Source organism: Nicotiana sylvestris, chromosome 12, assembly GCF_000393655.2.
Source record: "Nicotiana sylvestris chromosome 12, ASM39365v2, whole genome shotgun sequence".
Lineage (NCBI taxonomy): Eukaryota > Viridiplantae > Streptophyta > Magnoliopsida > Solanales > Solanaceae > Nicotiana > Nicotiana sylvestris.
The window spans coordinates 72548268-72568571 of NC_091068.1; the positions used below are offsets into that span (position 1 = coordinate 72548268).

At 35.8% G+C, this 20304-nt stretch overlaps 3 protein-coding genes across 3 annotated transcripts; 1 reads left to right on the forward strand and 2 right to left on the reverse strand.

Moving 5' to 3' along the window:
• Positions 1 to 2550: 2550 nt before the first annotated feature.
• Positions 2551 to 3674, reverse strand: LOC138883203 (uncharacterized). The gene is made up of 3 exons (XM_070163871.1): positions 3618 to 3674; positions 3052 to 3543; positions 2551 to 2937 (listed from the first exon to the last, which is right to left on the reverse strand). The coding sequence occupies exons 1-3, from the start codon at positions 3672 to 3674 to the stop codon at positions 2551 to 2553; spliced, it is 936 nt and encodes a 311-aa protein (XP_070019972.1).
• Positions 3675 to 7542: 3868 nt separating this feature from the next.
• On the forward strand, positions 7543 to 9809 carry LOC104219593 (E3 ubiquitin-protein ligase AIRP2-like). The gene is made up of 5 exons (XM_009770291.2): positions 7543 to 7770; positions 8404 to 8566; positions 8895 to 8961; positions 9072 to 9303; positions 9419 to 9809. The coding sequence occupies exons 1-5, from the start codon at positions 7682 to 7684 to the stop codon at positions 9627 to 9629; spliced, it is 762 nt and encodes a 253-aa protein (XP_009768593.1). The 5' UTR covers positions 7543 to 7681; the 3' UTR covers positions 9630 to 9809.
• Positions 9810 to 10839: 1030 nt separating this feature from the next.
• Positions 10840 to 14160, reverse strand: LOC104219592 (GDSL esterase/lipase At3g48460-like). The gene is made up of 3 exons (XM_009770288.2): positions 13577 to 14160; positions 12565 to 13145; positions 10840 to 11609 (listed from the first exon to the last, which is right to left on the reverse strand). Exons 1-3 carry the CDS (start codon positions 14076 to 14078, stop codon positions 11103 to 11105), a joined length of 1590 nt encoding a protein of 529 aa, XP_009768590.2. The 5' UTR covers positions 14079 to 14160; the 3' UTR covers positions 10840 to 11102.
• Positions 14161 to 20304: the final 6144 nt, after the last annotated feature.

The following is a 20304-nucleotide window of genomic DNA, read 5'->3' on the forward strand; positions in this document are numbered from 1 at the left end:
AATATCTCGAAAAGGTACGGAAACTAATAAAACAATTCCAAACTTGGAAAGTAATGCAGATCCCAAGAGATGAGAATGTGGAGGCAGATGCTTTAGCTAATCTCACATCTGCAGCAGACGTAGCAAACGACGCAAATGCTTCAGTCGTACATTTATTTCATTCCATTCTCGAACCTGATAAGAACGAGGTAAATTTTAATCATTTAACATGGGATTGGAGAAACGAAATTATTGTTTTTTTACAGCACGGAACCGTGCCTGCTGACAAAAGAAAAGCTTATGCACTTCGCAAAAAAGCTGCTCGTTACTGTTTACATCAAGAAAATCTTTATCGAAAGATGTTCGGTGGGCCATTAGCAAGGTGTCTCGGACCTTCCCAAACAGAATATGTGATGAGAGAAGTACATGAAGGACATTGTGGAAATCACGCAGGAGGAAGGTCGCTGGTAAAAACGCTGATTCGAGAAAGGTATTATTGGCCTAAAATGGAAGAAGAAGCAAACGGCTTCGTGTCCAAGTGTGATAAATGTCAAAGATACGGCAATAATATGCATAGACCAGCTAAGCTATTGCACCATGTTATAGCCCCGTGACCCTTTATGAAATGGGGAATGTATATCGTAGGTCCATTGCCACAAGCAAAAGGTCAGGTGAAATTTCTACTTGTACTTACAGATTATTTTACTAAATGGGTAGAAGTAGGAGCATTTAAACATGTGCGAGAGAAGGAAGTTAAAGACTTCATTTGGAGAAATATAATATGCCGTTTTGGAGCACCAAAGGAAATCGTGTGTGAAACGGTCCGCAATTCATAGGAGCTCAAATCACTGAATTTTTTCAAAGTTGCCAAATTAAAAGGATAACATCTACACCATACCATCCAGTGGGTAATGGACAAACGGAATCCACAAACAAGGTCATTATCAATAACTTGAAGAAAAGGTTACAGGATTCAAAAGGTAATTGGCTTGAGGTATTACCTGGAGTATTATGGGCTTATCGTACAACGACAAAAACAAGCACAGGAGAAACACCCTTTTCAATGGTTTATGGTGCGGAGGCTTTAATTCTAGTTGAAATAGGAGAACCGAGCACACAGTACATTCAAGCAACGGAGGAATCAAATGGTGAAGAGATGCGGGTGAATCTTGATTTGCTCGAAGGAAGAAGAGAAGCTGCATTAATAAGGATGGAAGCACAAAAGCAAGTAATTGAACGGTATTATAACAGGAAAGCACTCCTCAGATTCTTTAAAATTGGGGACTTCGTGCTTAAAAAGGTGTTCCAATCTACAAAAGCTGCTAATTCAGGAAAGCTAAGTCCAACATGGGAAGGACCCTACAGAGTTCGTGACATTGCGGGAAAAGGAGCATACGAGTTGGAGACAATGGATGGCAAGGTTCAACCCTCGCATTGGAATGCTGTCCACCTAAAGCGATATTATTTCTGAGAAAGTACCTACGATCAGGTATCGCTGTATTAGAATTTTTCTTTGAATTGTTAAAATTTTACTAACGATTTTAGATGCTAGGCAAAAACCCTAACTCGTGCCAAATGATGAGTCACGACCTGCACGACAAAATGGAATATTCTAAAATTCCCAGCCCAGGGTTACAAATTAATCTGATGGAAATACACACGAGTTAGGCAGTCTTCATCTTAAATCGCACCTCCGAGTCCCGTATGTTTTTCTGTTTTCAGGAAAAAAGACCAAATTGTGAGAAACAAACAAGTGCTCGAGGCTTCATACTTCAGCGCTCAAACACTTGGGGGACTGCATATTGTACACAAATACGTGCGGTAAGACGAAGACGTAAATTGAAACAAGTATCGAGTAGAAGTTACGGAACCTCAGCATTCATCATTGTGTTCTTTCCTATCAAAACAAAGGAAGATGCAAAACATTCATCGTAGTGTTTTTTCCCATGAGAACAACGAAATTACCTCTCAAACCTTTCCTAATACATTAAGATAGGGTCATGACTATGTATTGAAACAGGTTATAAGGAAAAACCTTGTTGAATAGTATTTACTTTATAAAAATCTGTTGCAAGAAAAACAGTTACGAGAAAGTTATAGATGTATCTCAATACATGTAATATTCAAAAGCTTGTCCAAGTTCATGAATAAAAACTTGTCAAAGTTGTTTCAAACAAAACATGTGTGTTCTTATTTCTTTCATCGTATTATGACACCATTATGAAGTTGAGACGTCTTCTTCATTAAGTGACGATATATAAAAGGGCCCTCTTTTATAAACCTCATGTTAATAAGTCATGAGGAAAATCATAAAGCATTTTTAAAGGATAAAAATGCTAAACTATTCTATAAGTCCTAAGTAGATAAGGAAAAGGCAAGAATAGAGCACATTGAAGTACTAACAAACTTCTTGATATAATTAAAAAGACTAATTAAGAACTTAGTCAACAAAAAGTTTATACAAGTGCCCCATTATGATAACTGGGGACTTTTACCAAAAAATTCCTTAAAAAAATAACTAAGGGATAAAACCATCATCCAACAAAGAAAGTAAAAACAAAGTCTGGAAATTTAACTAGTCACTAAAGGGGTTGGCACATCAGAAGTTGCAATATTAATTTCATTTTCAGAAACAACCACAGGCACGGTGACAACTTCTGAAGAAGCAGCAACAAGAGCGGTTTCAGCTGGGCTTGAAGTGTTAGGTTCAACGAGGGGAGCAAGAGTCACGGAAGTTTCAGCTTCCATAGACTGAGTCGTCGAAATTTCACCCTCGGAAGCTGGAATTGCAACATCTTCAACTTCAACTGCCACAACAACGGCTTCGTCATTTACAGGTTCCTTAGCCACGGGAGCTTCAATTGCTGGAGAAGGAAAGTCAAATGATTGTTGGGTTCTTTCAATGGTCTCTAAAACTTTGGCCAACTCTGAGTCTAAGTCAAAGTTTTCTTGACTGGCCTCCATTAAAGCATCACGACGAGAGTTTAAGAAAGCCCAACTCACCTCTAAATCAAACTTCTCCTCAAGAAGTCCATACTCCCTTTCCCACATAGCAAGATCATTCTTTAACACTTGATGTTCAGCTAAATGAGAATCAAGGGAAGCTTCAAGGGAGGCATGAGAACTTTCTAAGGCATGTACTTTGTCAGAGGAGATCTTTAAATTAGCTTGAACTTGAGTCAAGTTCTGCACTAATTCTCCTGCATATTCTTCTTTCTTGTACAAGAGTGCCTTAAGTTCTCTGAATTCTTCACTTGACTTTGATAATTGTTCTGAAAAGCAACATTCAAGGTGCTCCTTGTCTTTTTCAAATTGACTTGAAGAAGCTTTGGCAACTGCTAGCTCAGAAGTCAGACTTCGCTTTTGCTGCTCCAGGTGATTTCTACCCTCTTGCAATTCTTCTATGGTTCCCTGAGCATTCTCAAACTGATCTTTCCAATTATCTGCTTCTAGCTGGGCTCTCTTAGCTATTTCCTCAGCCTCGTGGATAGACTTTTCAGACTCACGAGTTTTCTTTTCCAGAAGGGAAATTCTTCCCATCAATTCTGTACCAATGAGGTTAGCCTACAGTGACAACTCATAGAAATAAGAATTTAGAGATAAAAAAAAGCTTGTTAGTAAGTAGAGAAAAAAAATACCTTCAAAGTAGAATGAACTATGTCATTCATCAGAGTTAAGCAACTGTGACTGCTCATCTTCTTCTTCTCAATATCTCCAATCAAAGACCTAAGCTAGGCATCTGCTCCACCAGACTTCCTTAAAAGACTGTTATTAGCAGGAACTTCAAGTGTAACGCTCCTCATAGCCAAGCTTCTGCTACTGGAACCCTCCTCTGCATGTTGAACAGAGGGAGGGGGAGCTATAAAAGGAGGAGCGGTAGAAGAAGTGAAAATAACAGGAGTCAAAGGACTCGAAGCAGGTAAGGAAGCAGAGACAGGCAAGGGAGCAGAAATAGATAAGGGAGCAGAAACAGATAGAATGGGCAAGGAAGCACTTGAAACCAACGGAGGAATAGAAGGAATGGGAACAGAGAAAGAAAAAGGAACTTCATCTAAAACTGGACCTAGTTCTCTACTTTCAAAACCACCAACAAAGAGGCGTTGAATAGACTCGTTGGTGTCCCTCGGAGTGGTTTCATCATCAGAAGGAATGCGAACAGGTTCGATAAGAGAGGCACGGACAAGAGTAACTTCAGCTTCATCCTCGAAAACGATGCGTCTCCTAACTCTTGGTCTAGCTATTAAAGAGGTGTCTTCATCTTCATCATTCTCAGAATCCTCTTCTACAACTTTCCTCTTTGATAGCGTAGCTTGAGTTCTCTCCAAAGAGAGTAAAGTACCAGAAGAGGCTCGAAGGGCAATAACTACTTCAGCTGTCATTCCTCGAATAACAAATCTTGACAAAAAGAAGGATGAAAAAAGTTAGAAACAAGAAGGGACTTAACATACAAAAAAGCAGAAAGAGATGCATACCGTGAGTTTTCACTTTCCAACCATGTAAATTGGAAATGGATTTCCAAGTTCTTGCCTCCATAGGCACGACTTTCAAGATTGAATCTACCCAACCACGAAAATTAAGAACGTGTTCCACATCTCCCATAGTTGCTATAGAAAAGCAAAAAGAGACGAAATCAGAAAAGAAATTGAAATTCTTAAAGATAGGTACGGTAAGAAAAAAAAACTTACGTGCAAAGTTCCACTTCTCAGGGAAGGGGATATTTGTTTCATCCACCAAATCAACTGTGCGAACAGCAACATAACGAGTGTACCACCCACGATCCTTGTCATCTTCAGGGCTTACCAAGACCCTTTTACTTCTTGCAGTTAAAGTAAAAACCCCATGGCGAAATAATTTGGGGTGGTAAAGATGAATAAGGTGGGGAAAGGTAAAACTAACATTAGCTTTTACAGACAAATATCTCAAACAAGCCACTGCTCTCCATACAAGGGGCCAATTTGTCCCAAACAAATTTTGAAAAAGCGACAGAAATCAAGTATAACTGGGTCAATAGCAGGAATAAATCCCAAAGTGAAGGGATAAGTATAAACAAAAGAAAATCCAATCCTAAAGGAAGATATTCTTTGGTTTGGATTAGGGATCACTATACGAAGATCACTTATCCAGTTGCAATCTTTTCGAACAATAGAAATCAAAGGTTCAGTGATTAGAGAAGGAAAAGTGTCAGCTTTCTCTAAATTAGCAACTTGATCACGAAGAGATTTCCTATCGTTCTCAAAGGACAAGTCATTGGGTACTATTTCCTCAACTAAAGGCTCTTGAAGAGGCTTAGAAAGTTTTTTACCTTTAGAAGAAGATTACTTAGTGATAGAACCTCTAGAAATAGTGCTAAAACTAGAAGAAGGAGTGATGGAACCAGATGAACCACCACGAACGGATCCTAGGCTACGAAGCCTGCCACCTCTACCCCTTCTATGTCTTACAGGGGCGTTGGGGAAGCTATCAAGAATTGGGATTCTCTTAGGGTTAGGATTCGGAGATGCCATTGCAGAGAAAGGATGAACTAAAGGAGAAAGGAACAAAAGTAAAGAGTAAAGTATCTGTTAAGGGTTTATGAAGAAGAAGACAAAGGAAAAAAGGTTAAATATGTGTATAATAGCAACCATCAAACAAAGAAGCGTAATGATGGAAAACCTATAATAAATGCAACTATCTCTTCGTAAATAGAGGGGATGAAGAAGTCTTGGAAAAAGGCTGTAGAATTACATACATATCAGAAGGTGACACGTGTGCAGAGTACTAAATAGAAAAGACAACTGAAGCGTCAGTACTGACATAGCATTGATTACGGCGAAAATTCCTTTTTCGTGAAGATCCACTTCCCAAATATTTAATTGATAAATAAATGGAAAGTGGGGGGACTATCTGTATTGGAAAAAAACTGAATCTAAATATTGAAGATGACGTGTCATGACACATGGACTGGCCAAAAGGTCAAAACGCAATAAATAGCCAAGAGGCACGGGAGACAACAGATATGAGGAGAAGAAAACAACATAGGTGTGGACCGTTACTCAAATAGGTACGAGTCTCGTACCTATTCGAGTCATTTAAAGACCGAAGATCGGAAGAAGTTGAAGATACGAATTTGATGACGTAAAAGAGGCTAAATATAGTATTAAATATCAAATACGTTAGGGAATTTGAATTAAATAAAAATGATTGTGTAACGTTTCTTTTAATGTCATTTATTGCTCATAATTGCCTCATTAAGACAAAGACATTACATCTTCTCATAGAATCAACTATAAAAGGAGAAAGACTCAACATCTGTAAGGACAAGAAATATTATTGAGATTACACTGAAATACAAAATTACTTATTACTTTGTTATTCTCAAAAGTCTTTTATTATTTTCGTCTCCAGATTATCAGTAACCCGAATTTCTTTATATTTCTAAGCTTTGACCAAAGACTCAGATTTTTGGTTAAACAACAGGACATATGTAAGTTTAAAAAAAATTAAATAATAAAAAATATTTAAATTATTGAAATTATTAAATATATAAAAATAATTTAATAATAAAAAATATTTAAATTATTGAAATTATTAAATATATAAAAATAATTTAATATAGTCTAGAGTACTAACGAATGAATCATATACACTATATATCCATAAGTCAGAGAAGTCTAAAGAATAATGCGACATGTAACGTAATATATGTGAACAAGTTGTACATTTAATAGCCACCGAATTAAATAGTATTCCCTCCGTTTCAATTTATGTGAATCTGTTTGACTGGGCACAGAGTTTAAGAAAAAAATTAAGATTTTTGGAATTTGTGGTCCTAAACAAGTCCAAATGGGGCCCAGAGTATTTGTGTGGTTATAAACGTTCTCATTAAGGGTAGAGTTGTAACTTTAAGCTAAATTGTTACCAAATTTAGAAAGAGTTCATTCTTTGTAGAACGGACCAAAAAGGAAATAGGTTGACATAAAGTGAAACAGAATTTTGATACCATACAAAATTTGGCTGGATAATGACACCTAACATTAATCAATGATTGTGCTTAAAATAGAAAAATAATATCTCTACCCACTTTCTTTTCCCTTCAATTCTTTCTAGTTTATCAACTGCTCTCCTTTTTTGACTTCTTGAATGAGCAAACTATAATGTGAATAAATCAATTCATAATTAATTTACTTTACCTAGTTCAGCACTTTTTAATAATAAAATATAATAATAGGAAAACTTTTATTACTAGTTCTTAAAGGGATAATATTTTTATTAATTGTCCTTGTTTTATCAGTCTCTATTTCTTATTTAAGGGTTCTTGGTTGAAAAGCAATCACTTGTGATGATAGCAAAAGAATCAATCATACCAAAACCAAAAACCCCAACTCACTTTTCTTTTTCTTCCAACAAGTAAATATGCAATTCTTTTCATCTTTATTATGACCAACTAAAACCAGAAAGCTGTCACATTCAAAGCCGATTAAACGATATATTTTTTTTTTGTTGATAAAGATAGTGTTAGAGGCTTGAAAAAGGGTGGAAGGGATCAAAAAGGGGTTTCTTTTTCTATTGTGACTTCTTGAAAAACAAGATTGGACATCGTGGGTTTTGCAGTTGATCAGTTTTTGGATAGAAAAAACGACATATATTTCCTCTTGTCATTTATAAAGCAGTTTTCTTGATAAAAATACTTTCTGAAAATACATAAACCCAAAGAAGAGGGGGGATGGAGATGATTAATTATCAGCTTGGAATGAGTTCTTATCAAGATTCTTTAAAAGTTCTTGAGGCTGATATTCAGCATGCCAATACTCTGTAAGCTTTGCTTTCTTAAAGACTTGATTTTTTTGCTTTCTGGGTATCAATATATTGATATGCTTTCAATTTTGGATAGTTGCTTTCATAATAAACGCCATGGTTCTGCTATTGTGTAATTGGAGGGAGATAACAGTTACTTAATTAGTTAGGGGTTTGTTAATCTTTTGGGATATTGATGCTTTAATGTGGCTCTACCACTGGCAAGCTTTGGTGTTGGAGGTGTGAGAGCCTGTTTTTAGCTTCAGAAATGTTTTAGTTTTTTGTTATTTCCTTGGAAAAAGGTAAGCCTAATTTCTTATTTATATGGTTTTGTTGAAAAGATAAGATTTAATGATTATTAGTGTTTGTTTTCACTTTGCTTTTTGGGGGCATACTTTAAGGTTGTAACCCCTGATGGAAATTGGGATTTAAAGGCTTTTTCTCCAGCATATTGATGCTTGCACCTTTTGGCATTTGAAGCACCCTTTAGTATCAAATTTTTGTGCATTGTTTCTTTCCTGTGTGGGGTGGGGGGTGGGGGTGGGGGGGGGGACGTTGGACATGATGATGATTTTGCGGCTGATAGATTTTAATTCTTGTTTCTGTCTACTCAGAATTCATTTGGTCTTGAACTGATTTGCTGGTTTACAGGGCTGCTGCAATTCCAAGAGAGAAGGGAGGAGCGCGTCTTCAAATGAAACTGGCATACAGTGGATTGGCTCCTGTGTTTCTGTTTTTGCTCCGTTGGATAGATAGTTCGTGCACATGCTTGCTTCCCGGTTATCTAAATCTCTTTCATGTCCTCATTTACAAGGTTTGGCCCCTGTTTCTCTTGTTCATTCTGAGTTCGTTTCTCTTTCCTTCTTTTTGCAACTAATTGTAATTCCATTCATGTACGGGTTATGCGTTAGAAGAGTCAATAGATGTGTACCCTATGTATAAGTAAAAGGTCACATGCCAAAGAGGAATCATGAAACTCCAATTTGCTTCTGAATTTGCAGAATATTCAATATTTTTCTTTTCCGCACTTTATTAGTGACAACAACAATAGTAGTACATAATATTATCATGTAGTGGAAGCAGTTGTATGTAACTTTTTACCTGCTTTTATCATTTTTCTGACATTCCCTCTCCTTTGGCAGGTACATACAGATGGGAGACCAAAGATATCCAGACACGGAAGGAGAGCAACTATTAGTGACTTTTATGGTTCGTTGCTCATTCTCTTATTATCCACTTAGTTTCTCACTCATTTTAGGAACAGGTTCCTTACCTTAATTGTTCTTTAACCTTTGCCCTTAATAATGACAATATTGCAGGTGTTATACTTCCATCACTACAGCAGCTACATTCTAACTTGGTGGAGCTGGACAGTAGTAAAGTTGTAAATCATGGCATAGGAAGTTCTCAGAAGAAAGTGAAAGGAGACTCTAAATTTGCCAACATCGAAGCTGAGAGAGAAGATGAATGCGGAATATGCTTAGAGCCTTGTAACAAAATGGTCCTACCGAATTGCTGCCATTCGATGTGCATTAATTGCTATCGTGATTGGTAATGTACCTACATTTTCTTGAGAAGAAAGAATCATACCTACATTCTCTCTATTCATCTCTTTCACTATTTTGGGAGCTTGGCTGAGAACGATCTTGCTTTCTCTACCTTGCAGGAATACAAGATCAGAGTCCTGCCCCTTTTGCCGTGGTAATTTGAAGAGAGTTAAGTCTAGAGACTTGTGGGTCCTCACCTGCAATGAAGAAGTTGTTGATCCAGAGACTGTTTCCAAAGAGGATTTAGTGCGTTTCTATCTATATGTTAACAGCCTGCCTAAGGATTCTCCTGATGCACTGTTCTTGATGTATTATGAATACCTAATATGACATTAAGCGTTTGAGATAAGTAGTGTACAGATAGAGAAAGAAAACCTTCAAATGTACATAAATTCTGGTGGGAGTAATTCTCCTAAATTTCATAGAGAAATAACCACCTCCATTATTGTCTTTGTCTTGGCGTTTAAGCCAGCTTCATGATCAATAAAAATTCTCCAAAATTATGTCCCAGGGCTCCTTATTTAGAATTTTGCATCAATTACAATCTGTTATATCACCATCCATGGATGGTTAGTGCATGACCTTTACTTCTGATTGATGGCAAATTATACCTTCTTTTATGTACACCTTTTGCTAAATCTTTGGAACAATGTAAAAAATACATGCTTCCTACAATTCTATGTTTTAGCAGTGCAGGTAAAACAACATATAGAGCAATATCATGTTGAAGGTGGGGATTGGAAGGAAGATAAAATTTTGGACAGATAGTTGGACTGAGACAGGGAAATTGAAGGATGAATTCCCTACTCTCGTCAGTTTAGCCCTGAACAAAAATGTTATGTTTGGTGACTGTTTTGTCATCTCTGAATGGCATCTATAGTTTAGAAGAAACCTTAGTGATTCAAGATATCAGTCACCTTTTGACTCTTTTGCAGCCAATTGCTCTTGATGACAACATGATGAATGAAATCTCAAACTTGGCTTGCTAGCAGCAGTGGCTTCTTCTCTATTAAACGTTTCTACAATCTTCTCCAAAAGCTCGATAGTAACTGGAACAACAATTGGCATTGGAAGATGACATGGAGGACAAAACAATACACCAAAATGCCCTGCTTTGAGTGGAATGCTGTCGAGGGAGCATGTCTTTGCCAAGACAATTTGCAGAGAAGAGGATTCTCTATTTGCAGCAGATGTTACTTGTGTGAAAACGGACAAAGAATCTATCAGCCATTTAAACATCTTTGGTGTTGACTGGGTGATGCCACAGAATATCAAATGCTTACTATCAGATTGGCAAGGACAAAGAATTGATAAAAGACTAAAGCAAGTTTGGAGGTCCATCCCCTTATGCATCATGTGGACCATTTCTCTTGAGAGGAATAGAAGATGTTTTGATGGGATAAAGTAGCATTCTTCTTTTGTAAAGTAAAAATCTTTACAAAACTTGCATTTTTGGTGTAGGAGCAGTTTTCTGGGGTGTCTAGCCTATTAACAGGTGAAGCCACAAAAAGCTATTGAAACGCTCAGCAAAGGAAGAGTATATTTTCAATCCTTCATTAAATTACCACATATATCAACTGGTACATGACATTACATGTGCATTTACAATGTCAGCTTGGTTGAAAACATTTATTGTACTCCACAAATGTTGTCTATCTGCTAATGATAAAAGAGGTAATCTGCCTATTGTAAAGTTTCTCGTTCTTGCAATGGAAGAAACATCTCTGAGAATAACTCCTATTATTATCTCGCTCTCTGGATTGGTCCGGAGCGGTATTATTTGCTAACTTACATTGAGTCCATCTACATCCCGCTCCTACTTTTGACCAGCTCGCTAAAAGATGGTTGACAGAAGCCTTGATTGAGGAAAAGATCAGTGACTTTCTGATTCATTGCTTCTGTAAGATGGATACCATCCCAGCTGATAAATTTGCTAGGATTGTTGCAGCTGACAGTACCAGGTGAGCCACACAACGAATGCAAGTTGAAGTTGAGTGGTCCTCCTGTAGCTCCACAGCAAGGTTTGAAGGCTTCCTCAAATTGGTACTTCTTTAAGTTCATCATAATTGTTAGATATGCATTCCAGTAATCAGCATATAAGATATGACAATTAGGATTTAATCTACGGAATCTTTCCAATCTCCTTTGCAGGATCTGGTTGTGGACCATTACTGCTGTGTTGACAGCTGCTGCACATCCCATATGATCAAGTGCAGCTTTCAGTGGACATAATGAGATATGTAGTGGGAGGCATCCTATTGGTGGTAAGCCTTGAACTACGATGTACTTTGCTCCGCTTCCCAGCAATGCCTATACATATTAACACTGTCTACTTAGCATTGCTGTGATGTCAGATATCTGTGCTGCTATTATTCTTTAAAAAATGCTTATTTTGGAAAGTTAAGGTGTTTGGTCAAGCTTATGAGAAAAAATGCTTTTGAGTAGTACCAGAAATTGTTTTCTGCTGCGGGGAAGAAACAAGTAGTTTTGTCTTGAACATTAAAAACATAAGTTGATTTTTTAATTTTTCTTAAGGACAAAAATACCTTTACCATACGTCTCATGTCGAGGACAATATACTTGCTATCCTTAGCTTAGCTACTGTATTACTTATATACTTTGATGTTTGGAATTGTAGTGACCTGATGATAGGAGTAGTTATATTGTATACTTAGCTTAGACTCCTAGTGTAGCTGAATTTTGGAGGTAAATGGTCTGCATTTACCTGGCTTTGTAAAGATATTTTCTGATTAATAGAAAGTCTGTTTAGTCAAAAAAAAAAAAAAAACCTTTACCATAAATTTATATTTACTATCTCCATAATACAAACAAAATCTAACCTCATACGTTTCCAACAATACATATATGACCAAAATCTCATGAACTTGTTCCTTCTCTATGTGATTTTAATTTTTACATTTTAATTAAATGAAATAATTTTTTTAATTAAAGTCTCTCATAATAAACATTTTAAATCATTCATCTATTATATTAATAGTAATTGTAAAGTGAATCTTAGCTTTATCACTTTGTAATTTCACACTCAAAATCACTTTTGTAAAGATTGGCCAAAACAAATTGTTCTTATAAAGCGCATTTCAAATGATTTGGCCAAACACAAACTACTACTTTTTCTAAAACAGCATTTGACAAAAAGCACCTTTCAAAATGAGCAGATTTGAAAGTTTGACCAAACAGACTTTAATACGAATGCATAAGTAGTACTATGTCAAAGCTTTAAGTGAAACACTTTTCATGTGCATACCTCGATTAGTTTGCTAACTTGATCGACAGACTGTTGTGTGAGCCAACGTGTAGGTAAAGAGGACCCTTGTATACGAGCATAGTCACTAACACCAACAGAGCCTATCCAGAAGAGAGCATTCTCCAATTCAGGCTTGCAACTTTTTCCACTTTTATCTGTACATCCCATCTGCTGCTTCAACTTATTGAACCAATCGATCTGAGTTTGAAAGTTCAAGGGTATTCCTTTCCAAAATAGGTTAGTAATATTTTGCATCGAGAATTTCTCTTTGGGAAGAATTGTTGATCCAGCTATTGCAAAATTGACCCCAGATGTGAAATTTATAGAGGTACTTTGGAAGGGTGGCAAATGTGGTAGATTAAGAGCATCACATAGAAAATCTACCACCAAATGCCCATCACATAAGCCATTCTTCGATTTTGCTGAAATGCTCGTGCTTTGAGTGAAATTTACCTTGAGACCACCCACTAATTTAGCATTTCCGGTATCAGTGTAGGAATCTCCAAAAGCATAGACCTTGTGGAAGCATCCTATATAGTTATTATGCTTAGTGGAAGTATCTTGAGCAGGGGAAGAGTTACCTGTTATAAAATAAAATAATTGTATGTCAGATAAAAACTTCAAGTCATGAAACAACTTTCTTAAAGAGACATTGCCCTTATATTGTTTGTGAAAATACAGACATTGCCCTGAATTTAAATTTAAATTAAAACTAAATTTTAAGAAACTAAAAATACGTAGTCTTTAGGGTGTGTTTTCTATGACATAAGTCATTTTCTAGAAAATATTATCGGGTAATTGACCCTTTTTTTGTGGAAAAATACTTTCTGGTATTTGGTTGGAGAGTGGAAAATACTTTCCGAAGAGAAAACATTTATTTAAGATTGGTAATAACATTTGCAAACTGGATAGTGTCTCAAAGATTGATAGGAAATTAAGAATTCAGACTTATTATTGCGTTGCGCCGGGCGACAAGCCCAGTGATATATAACATGAGCAAGGGAAGAATTACCAGGGTTGGTGGGAAATTCATGGCTGTTATTATGAGCTGGGAATGAATTACCAGGCTTGGTTGGAATTTCATGGCTGTTATTTTGAGGAGGGGAAGAGTTACTGGGAATTTCATGGCTGTTGTTTTGAACAGGGGAAGAATTTCCAGGCTTGGTTGGAATATTTTCATGGGTATTGTTATGACCAGGGAAAGAATTTCCAGGCTTGGTTGGAATATTTTCATGGCTGTTGTTTTGAGGAGGGAAAGAATTTCCAGGCTTGGTTGGAATATTTTCATGGCTGTTGTTTTGAGGAGGGAAAGAATTTCCAGGCTTGGTTGGAATATTTTCATGGGTATTGTTATGAGCAGGAGAAGAATTACCACCAGGGTTAGTGGGAATGTTTTCATGGCTATTGTTATGAGCAGAGGAACAATCACAATGGGGCTTGTAATGAGCATATGAAAACGAGAAAAACAGGCAGAAACAGAAGAATAGGGTAAGAGGAAGATGTGGGTACAACATAATTGGTCCTTTTTTTTTTTTGGGTACTAAGTTTGTTTTATTTTTATTTTTTGGGTAATAAGTTTGTGTTATTTAAGTGAGGTCTGCTAACTAGCAAGAAAGCTATTTATAATAGCCAGTTTAAATCAGTTTGAAATAAGAGGCTAATTTTGTAGAGGGCCTCCTTTGTTATAGAGAATCACAGGTAGTCATTCTTTTAGGCACTACCTACCAACAGACCACAACAAAATGTCATGGAGCTATGAATACGAGTTAAACTAGGATCTCTCTCTCTCTCTCTCTCTCTCTCTCCCCTTCTATCTCTCATATCATAATTCATACTCTCTCAGTATATATACATAAGACTTAAGTGAAAAATTAAATTATTAATATATCCTTCAAAAGCTAAATGGCTTTGTTACCCTCCAAATCAATTAACATATTTGTACAAAGATGTAAATATGCAAAGAAAGACGACGTGGGACATGTTTTAATGGACGTGTAGTCTCTTCCATTACCTATTACAGTGAAATTTCCCTATAATAGTATTTCTATATAATAACACCTCACTATAAAAGTTAAACTTTTGCAGAACTAATTTTTATGTTATGTTATAATATATGTTCTAGACATAACATAACACTTTGCTATAACATCCAAAAATATTCAGAACAAACGAGGCTGTTATAGAGATGTTTGATTGTACTACTATTATTATTGTACTCTTTCAATGACATGGAATTCAGCTAGACATGTGTTAGAAATATTCCTATATAATTTTGACTACAAATTCCAACTAGACATGAGTTAAATAAACTAGCAAATATCGAATTCCAAACCATTATAGTTTTCCACTGCAACTTTAAATTACTCTTCAACACTGATCAATCCCAGTATATCAAACAAACTTTCTTTTTGTTTAAAAATGTTGGATGCAATTCATATTTGAGGAGCAGGTTGCTGGCTTCTGATGTTTCTTTAACTTAAATTCACTACAAAGGCAGATCAACATTGAAAAAAGTTTCATGACGATAGAATTTGCACTAAACAATTGGAACATGGATGATCGCATTTATACTAATCTGCAATTTGAGGTAGAACCACTATATATCTTTGAAAGAGCATTATATATATACTACCCTCCGACATTCATGAGGCACTTGTGGATTTTTACACCATTAGTTTTTTTTTGAACTTAAAATAAAATACAAACTTGAGTTGAAACTTCCAATAATTTAGATTGTACATATAGATTTCACATTTTCTAGAAGCTTAACTTCTTATAATTCCAATACGTATATCACATTTCCAAATCTAATCTTTGCAATTTTGATATTTTATCTTTTTGTTCTCATTTATTCAAGCTTAACCTTTTAGATTTTTACAAATACATATATCCCGATATTTCTTTGACATAGACAAAGTATAAGAAGGGCTTGTTTTTCTTTGAAAACTTTCAATCTCAAATCTAGAAAGAGTAAAATTGCATAGCCCGATCGATCACAGAAGCAAGTCTATTCAGCTCATTAAAAGAATGTAGGCCATGCCATCAGCACATACTTGAAGAAATTTCTAGGTTAGTCTAGCACAAATAATGATTGTCTAATAAGCTGTGACTGACGTAAATAAGTTATGCTGATGTCAAAAGCAAGCAAAATTTTGAGCAAAAAAAAAAACTGAATAAGGATGAATATTTTAGGTCATAAATGTGTTTGCAAATTAGATGTTCTCGGCAAATGTGAAGATTTTGGTTTACTTTCATATTGATATTAAAATGATTCAGTTTTCCACTTTATTGTTGGCTAATTACAAATATAAGTTGTTTAAAGTTTTCTTATTATCATAAGAAAGCATTTTAGGCACCAAGGACAGAAAATAATAACAGTTGCATCAGTTCTCGTCTTGTGTGAATAATTCAATAAGTATTTTAAAACGCGCTTTTAGGGATTGCCCCGAGGTGAAACATAGTAAAAATGCATTGGGGCAATCAGAGGGTGAAAGTATCGGGAGGCGTAAGCTCTTTGTTCTGGGAGGCATTGGCCAAGTTTCTATTTTGGGTAAGCCTAGAAAATCTTTCCAAATTAAAATTAGAATTGCTAAACAAGTCCTTAATATAATACCAAAAAAAATATATACTACAGGCAAACCTCTCTATAACAACCTCATTTGTTCCGGATAATTTTGGATGTTATAGCGAATTGTTATTATAGAAAACATATATTATAATACAATATGAGATTTGGTTCCTGAAAAATTTGGCTTTTACAAAGAAGTATTGTTATATAAGGAGATTGTTATAGAGAGGTCTCACTATATTTATTACATTCTAAAAGTTAAACAACTTAAAGATCAGAAGATTTTATTCTTAGCCCGAATTTTTATTCTTGCTCTTTGTATTCTACCTGGTAAAGGAAAAAATAATTAATTTGCAAGCTACAAAATAAAAATGCATCATCCTTCGTGATTTTCTATGAGTCATCGCTAGTAATTGTAGGTTCCTTCTTTGCTTTTCTTTCTCTTCGACTTTTTGGACAATAAATTGCGTCAAGAAAATAAAATCAAGACCAAAAAATATTAGGGAAACTTACACAAATGTCCCAAATAAATCTCAACTTACCAATCTCTAGCCATTAGTCATAGACTTATCAAAACTAGCCAACAAAAATTGAAAACCAAATAATAGGGTTCTTTCTATCAAAGAATCACATGTAAAAATCATTTTCTATATTTTTAAGCGTGATTAACAACATTAGATACAAGACGGAAATGAAATTTCATGGACGAGGTAGCAAATAAGGTGATGAAATACAAAAATCTATACAATATTCCAAAAATCTAAACAAAAAAAGGAACTTTTTCAATGGGTATAGTTGAAATTCATTGAAAATATATAGATACGTCAATATGCAAAATTTGAGGAAGATTGGAGGTGATTTGGATTGGTTTTGTATCAAAATTCTTAATTAAATCGAGTTCAAAAAAGTTCTGCGACACATGTATCAAACATGTGTCACGCATGTATCTCACACACAGGTATACATGGATATACATGTGATACACAATTGATACAAATATGATACATATGTGATACACAGTGTGATACACATCATTTTTTTTTCATGTTCAGCTTTTACTTTGAATTTTCAATTCAAACAACCTCAAAACTTCACCAAATCATCCCAAAACTGAGATTCAAGCTCCTTAAGTTGTGCCCAATCTATTCTAATAACACCCACTCAAAACAAAGCAAAAATTTGATATTTTTTTGCTACAAATAGCTAATTGGCTAATTTGGCTAATATTAGTAATATTTTATCAATTGACCAATTTTTGTAATGAGCTACTTATAAATGGACATAGCTGGTAATTTCCCAAAATATTACAATAATCGTAGTATTTTATTTCGAATATTTGAGTGTACAATCTATATGAATCCTCTGATTCTTCCTTCCAATATTAAATAAATTCAAGGGCCTTTGAGCTTGATCTTTAATCTATATTTGTCGTCACGAACGATGATCTTGAATTCAACTAGCACGAACTTTGATTTGAACTCTTACTCCTTGAATGTTGATTTGTTCTTCGTTCTTGAGCTTGAGCGTGATTTGTTCTTCGTACTTGAGCTTGAACTTGAACTTGATTGCTTGAAGCTTGAAACTTGTGGAGAAATTTGCAGTGTTTGATTCACGAGCTCTTTCTTGCTTCTTATTATAACTTCTTGTGTCTTCTCTGAGTTATGAAGACCCCTATTTATAGTTGTGGAAGGGAGGAGTTGTGATAAGAACAAACTCTTTCCGACCAATCAAATTGAAGTGTGACATCGCCGCATTTGATGGCCAGAACATGTCACTTGCACATGTGGCGTGATTTCATTGGTCTTTTAATTTGATTTGACATGCCTTGTCATTTTGACACATGACATAATTTCACTATCTCTTCTGTTTGACTTGGCATGCAACGTCATTTGACACGTGACACTAAACTAGGCCTCTAGGAAGATGACATCTTGGGCTTAATGAAGTGGGCTCATCACCTTAGCCCAATTAAATGGGCTAACCCAATGGATTAAGACTTATTTATTTAATCTATATATATATATTAGACTTATATAATTAATTCAGTTGTATTAGCCCATAGTATTTATTTGGACTAATATATCTTGAATTTAAAAGATAATTCAAATTATTATGAATTTAATTTTAATAAAATTTATATACTTACAAATGCCCTATACTTTAAGACTTGTCAGCGTCTTTAAACTTTTGAAGACTAGACTTAAAGTAATAGTAAGAAAATACTTCAATGCCAATCGATATGCCACTTTCAAGGAAGGCATAATTTGTAGAGGTTGGAGAAGGCTATTCAGTAAAACGTATTTCACTTAGAATTCAAAATAGTCTTAGAGTTGTTATTGGACACTTTATCACAATACACGTAGGAATTGGACTTCATAGCACTTCATAGCTGTTAGAATAGTTATGTAAATACTAGTAAATAACCCTAATCCTATATATATTAGGAGTAAGACATGTTATATATATAGGGTTCATTGTATCATGTTTAACATATGAGAATAATATCAATAATATTTTCTCCCGTGCTTTCTCACATGGTATCAGAACAACTGTGAGAGATTTATCGCTGTGCATAAATTCCAGCAATTCCGGGAAGAGAGATCAGTCACCGGAAGCTTTTTTTCTGGTGACTTTTCAAGATTGTTTGCGTCTGCGTTGTCTCTTTTAGTGTTGTGTAAAATTCAATACTACCACAAGAGTCACCACTGTCCGGTGACCGAAACCCATAAAAATCTCCGGCAACAGCCTCCCAACGCGCCCCTACACGCCACTAGAAGCTCACGCGCCGGCGTGTGCAGCATCCTCCGGTCATTTTTTGAAAAAATTTCTTCAGAACAGTTGGTTCGTGTACCAATTCCGACCCCACCCATACTGTTTTCGTTTGATTCTGACCACTTTGAGTTTTCCGGCGACTACACTAATTTTTTCCAACAGCTACAGTAATTTTCTGGCAAAAACAGTGTCTCCTTCATCTATTTCAGCGAATTTTCAATTGATTCTTTCTGTTATTTGGTGACAATTTTATAGACCTCACTTCAATCCAACGATGTCTTTGGGAGTCGATGCTTTCGGGTCTAAAAACTCGGGTTCTGGCAGTTCCGATGTTATGATTACATTAGAACCTTTAATGGAAAGTTCAAACTACTTAGCTTGGGCTTCATCTATCAAGTTGTGGTGTAAAGGTCAATGAGTTCAAGATCATTTAACAAAAAAGACTAGCGAAGGTGATGAAAAGGCCAAAACACTTTGGGAGAAGGTCGATGCTCAGTTATGTAGTATCCTGTGACGATCTATTGATTCCAAGTTGATGCCCTTGTTTCGTCCATTCCAGACATATTATTTAGTTTGGGAAAAGGCTCGTAATTTATACACTAATGACATATCTCGTTTCTATGATGTAATATCGCGAATGACAAGCTTGAAGAAACAGGAATTGGATATGTCTACTTACTTGGGACAAGTACAGGCAGTCATGGAAGAATTTGAAACGTTGATGCCAGTTTCTGCTAGTATTGAAAAGCAACAAGAGCAACGACAGAAGATGTTTCTAGTTCTTACACTCGCTGGACTCCCTAATGACCTTGATTCAGTACGTGACCAGATTTTAGCTAGTTCGACTTTCCCCACAGTTGATGAATTATTCTCTCGATTACTTCGCCTTGCTGCAGCACCAAGTCACCCAGTGAGCTCATCATAGACACTTGACTCATCTGTTCTCGTATCCCAGTTAGTGGACAATCGGGCATCTCAAACTATGGAGAATAGACGAGGAAGAGGTCGTTTTGGAAGATCTAGACCCAAGTGCTCTTATTGTCATAAACTTGGACACACTAAAAAATGATTATGTTGCTCAGACCGAGACTACAGGTAACCAGGTTTTTTCTTTATCTGAAGGGGAGTATAATGAGTTCCTTCAGTATCGAGCAAATAAGCAGACAACTCCACAAGTAGCCTCTATTGCTCAAACTGATACTTCTGTTGCTGGTAATTCTTTTGCTTATGTTTCCCAGTCTAGTACTCTTGTGCTTCTGATCATATCTCTAGTAATAAATCACTTTTGTCAAATATTGTGTATTCACAGTCTCTTCCCACTATGGGTGTCTAATGGGCCGGGTCAGCCTGTTTCCGGACCGGCCCAGACCGGTTAAAACTGGAACCGGCCCGGACCGGTA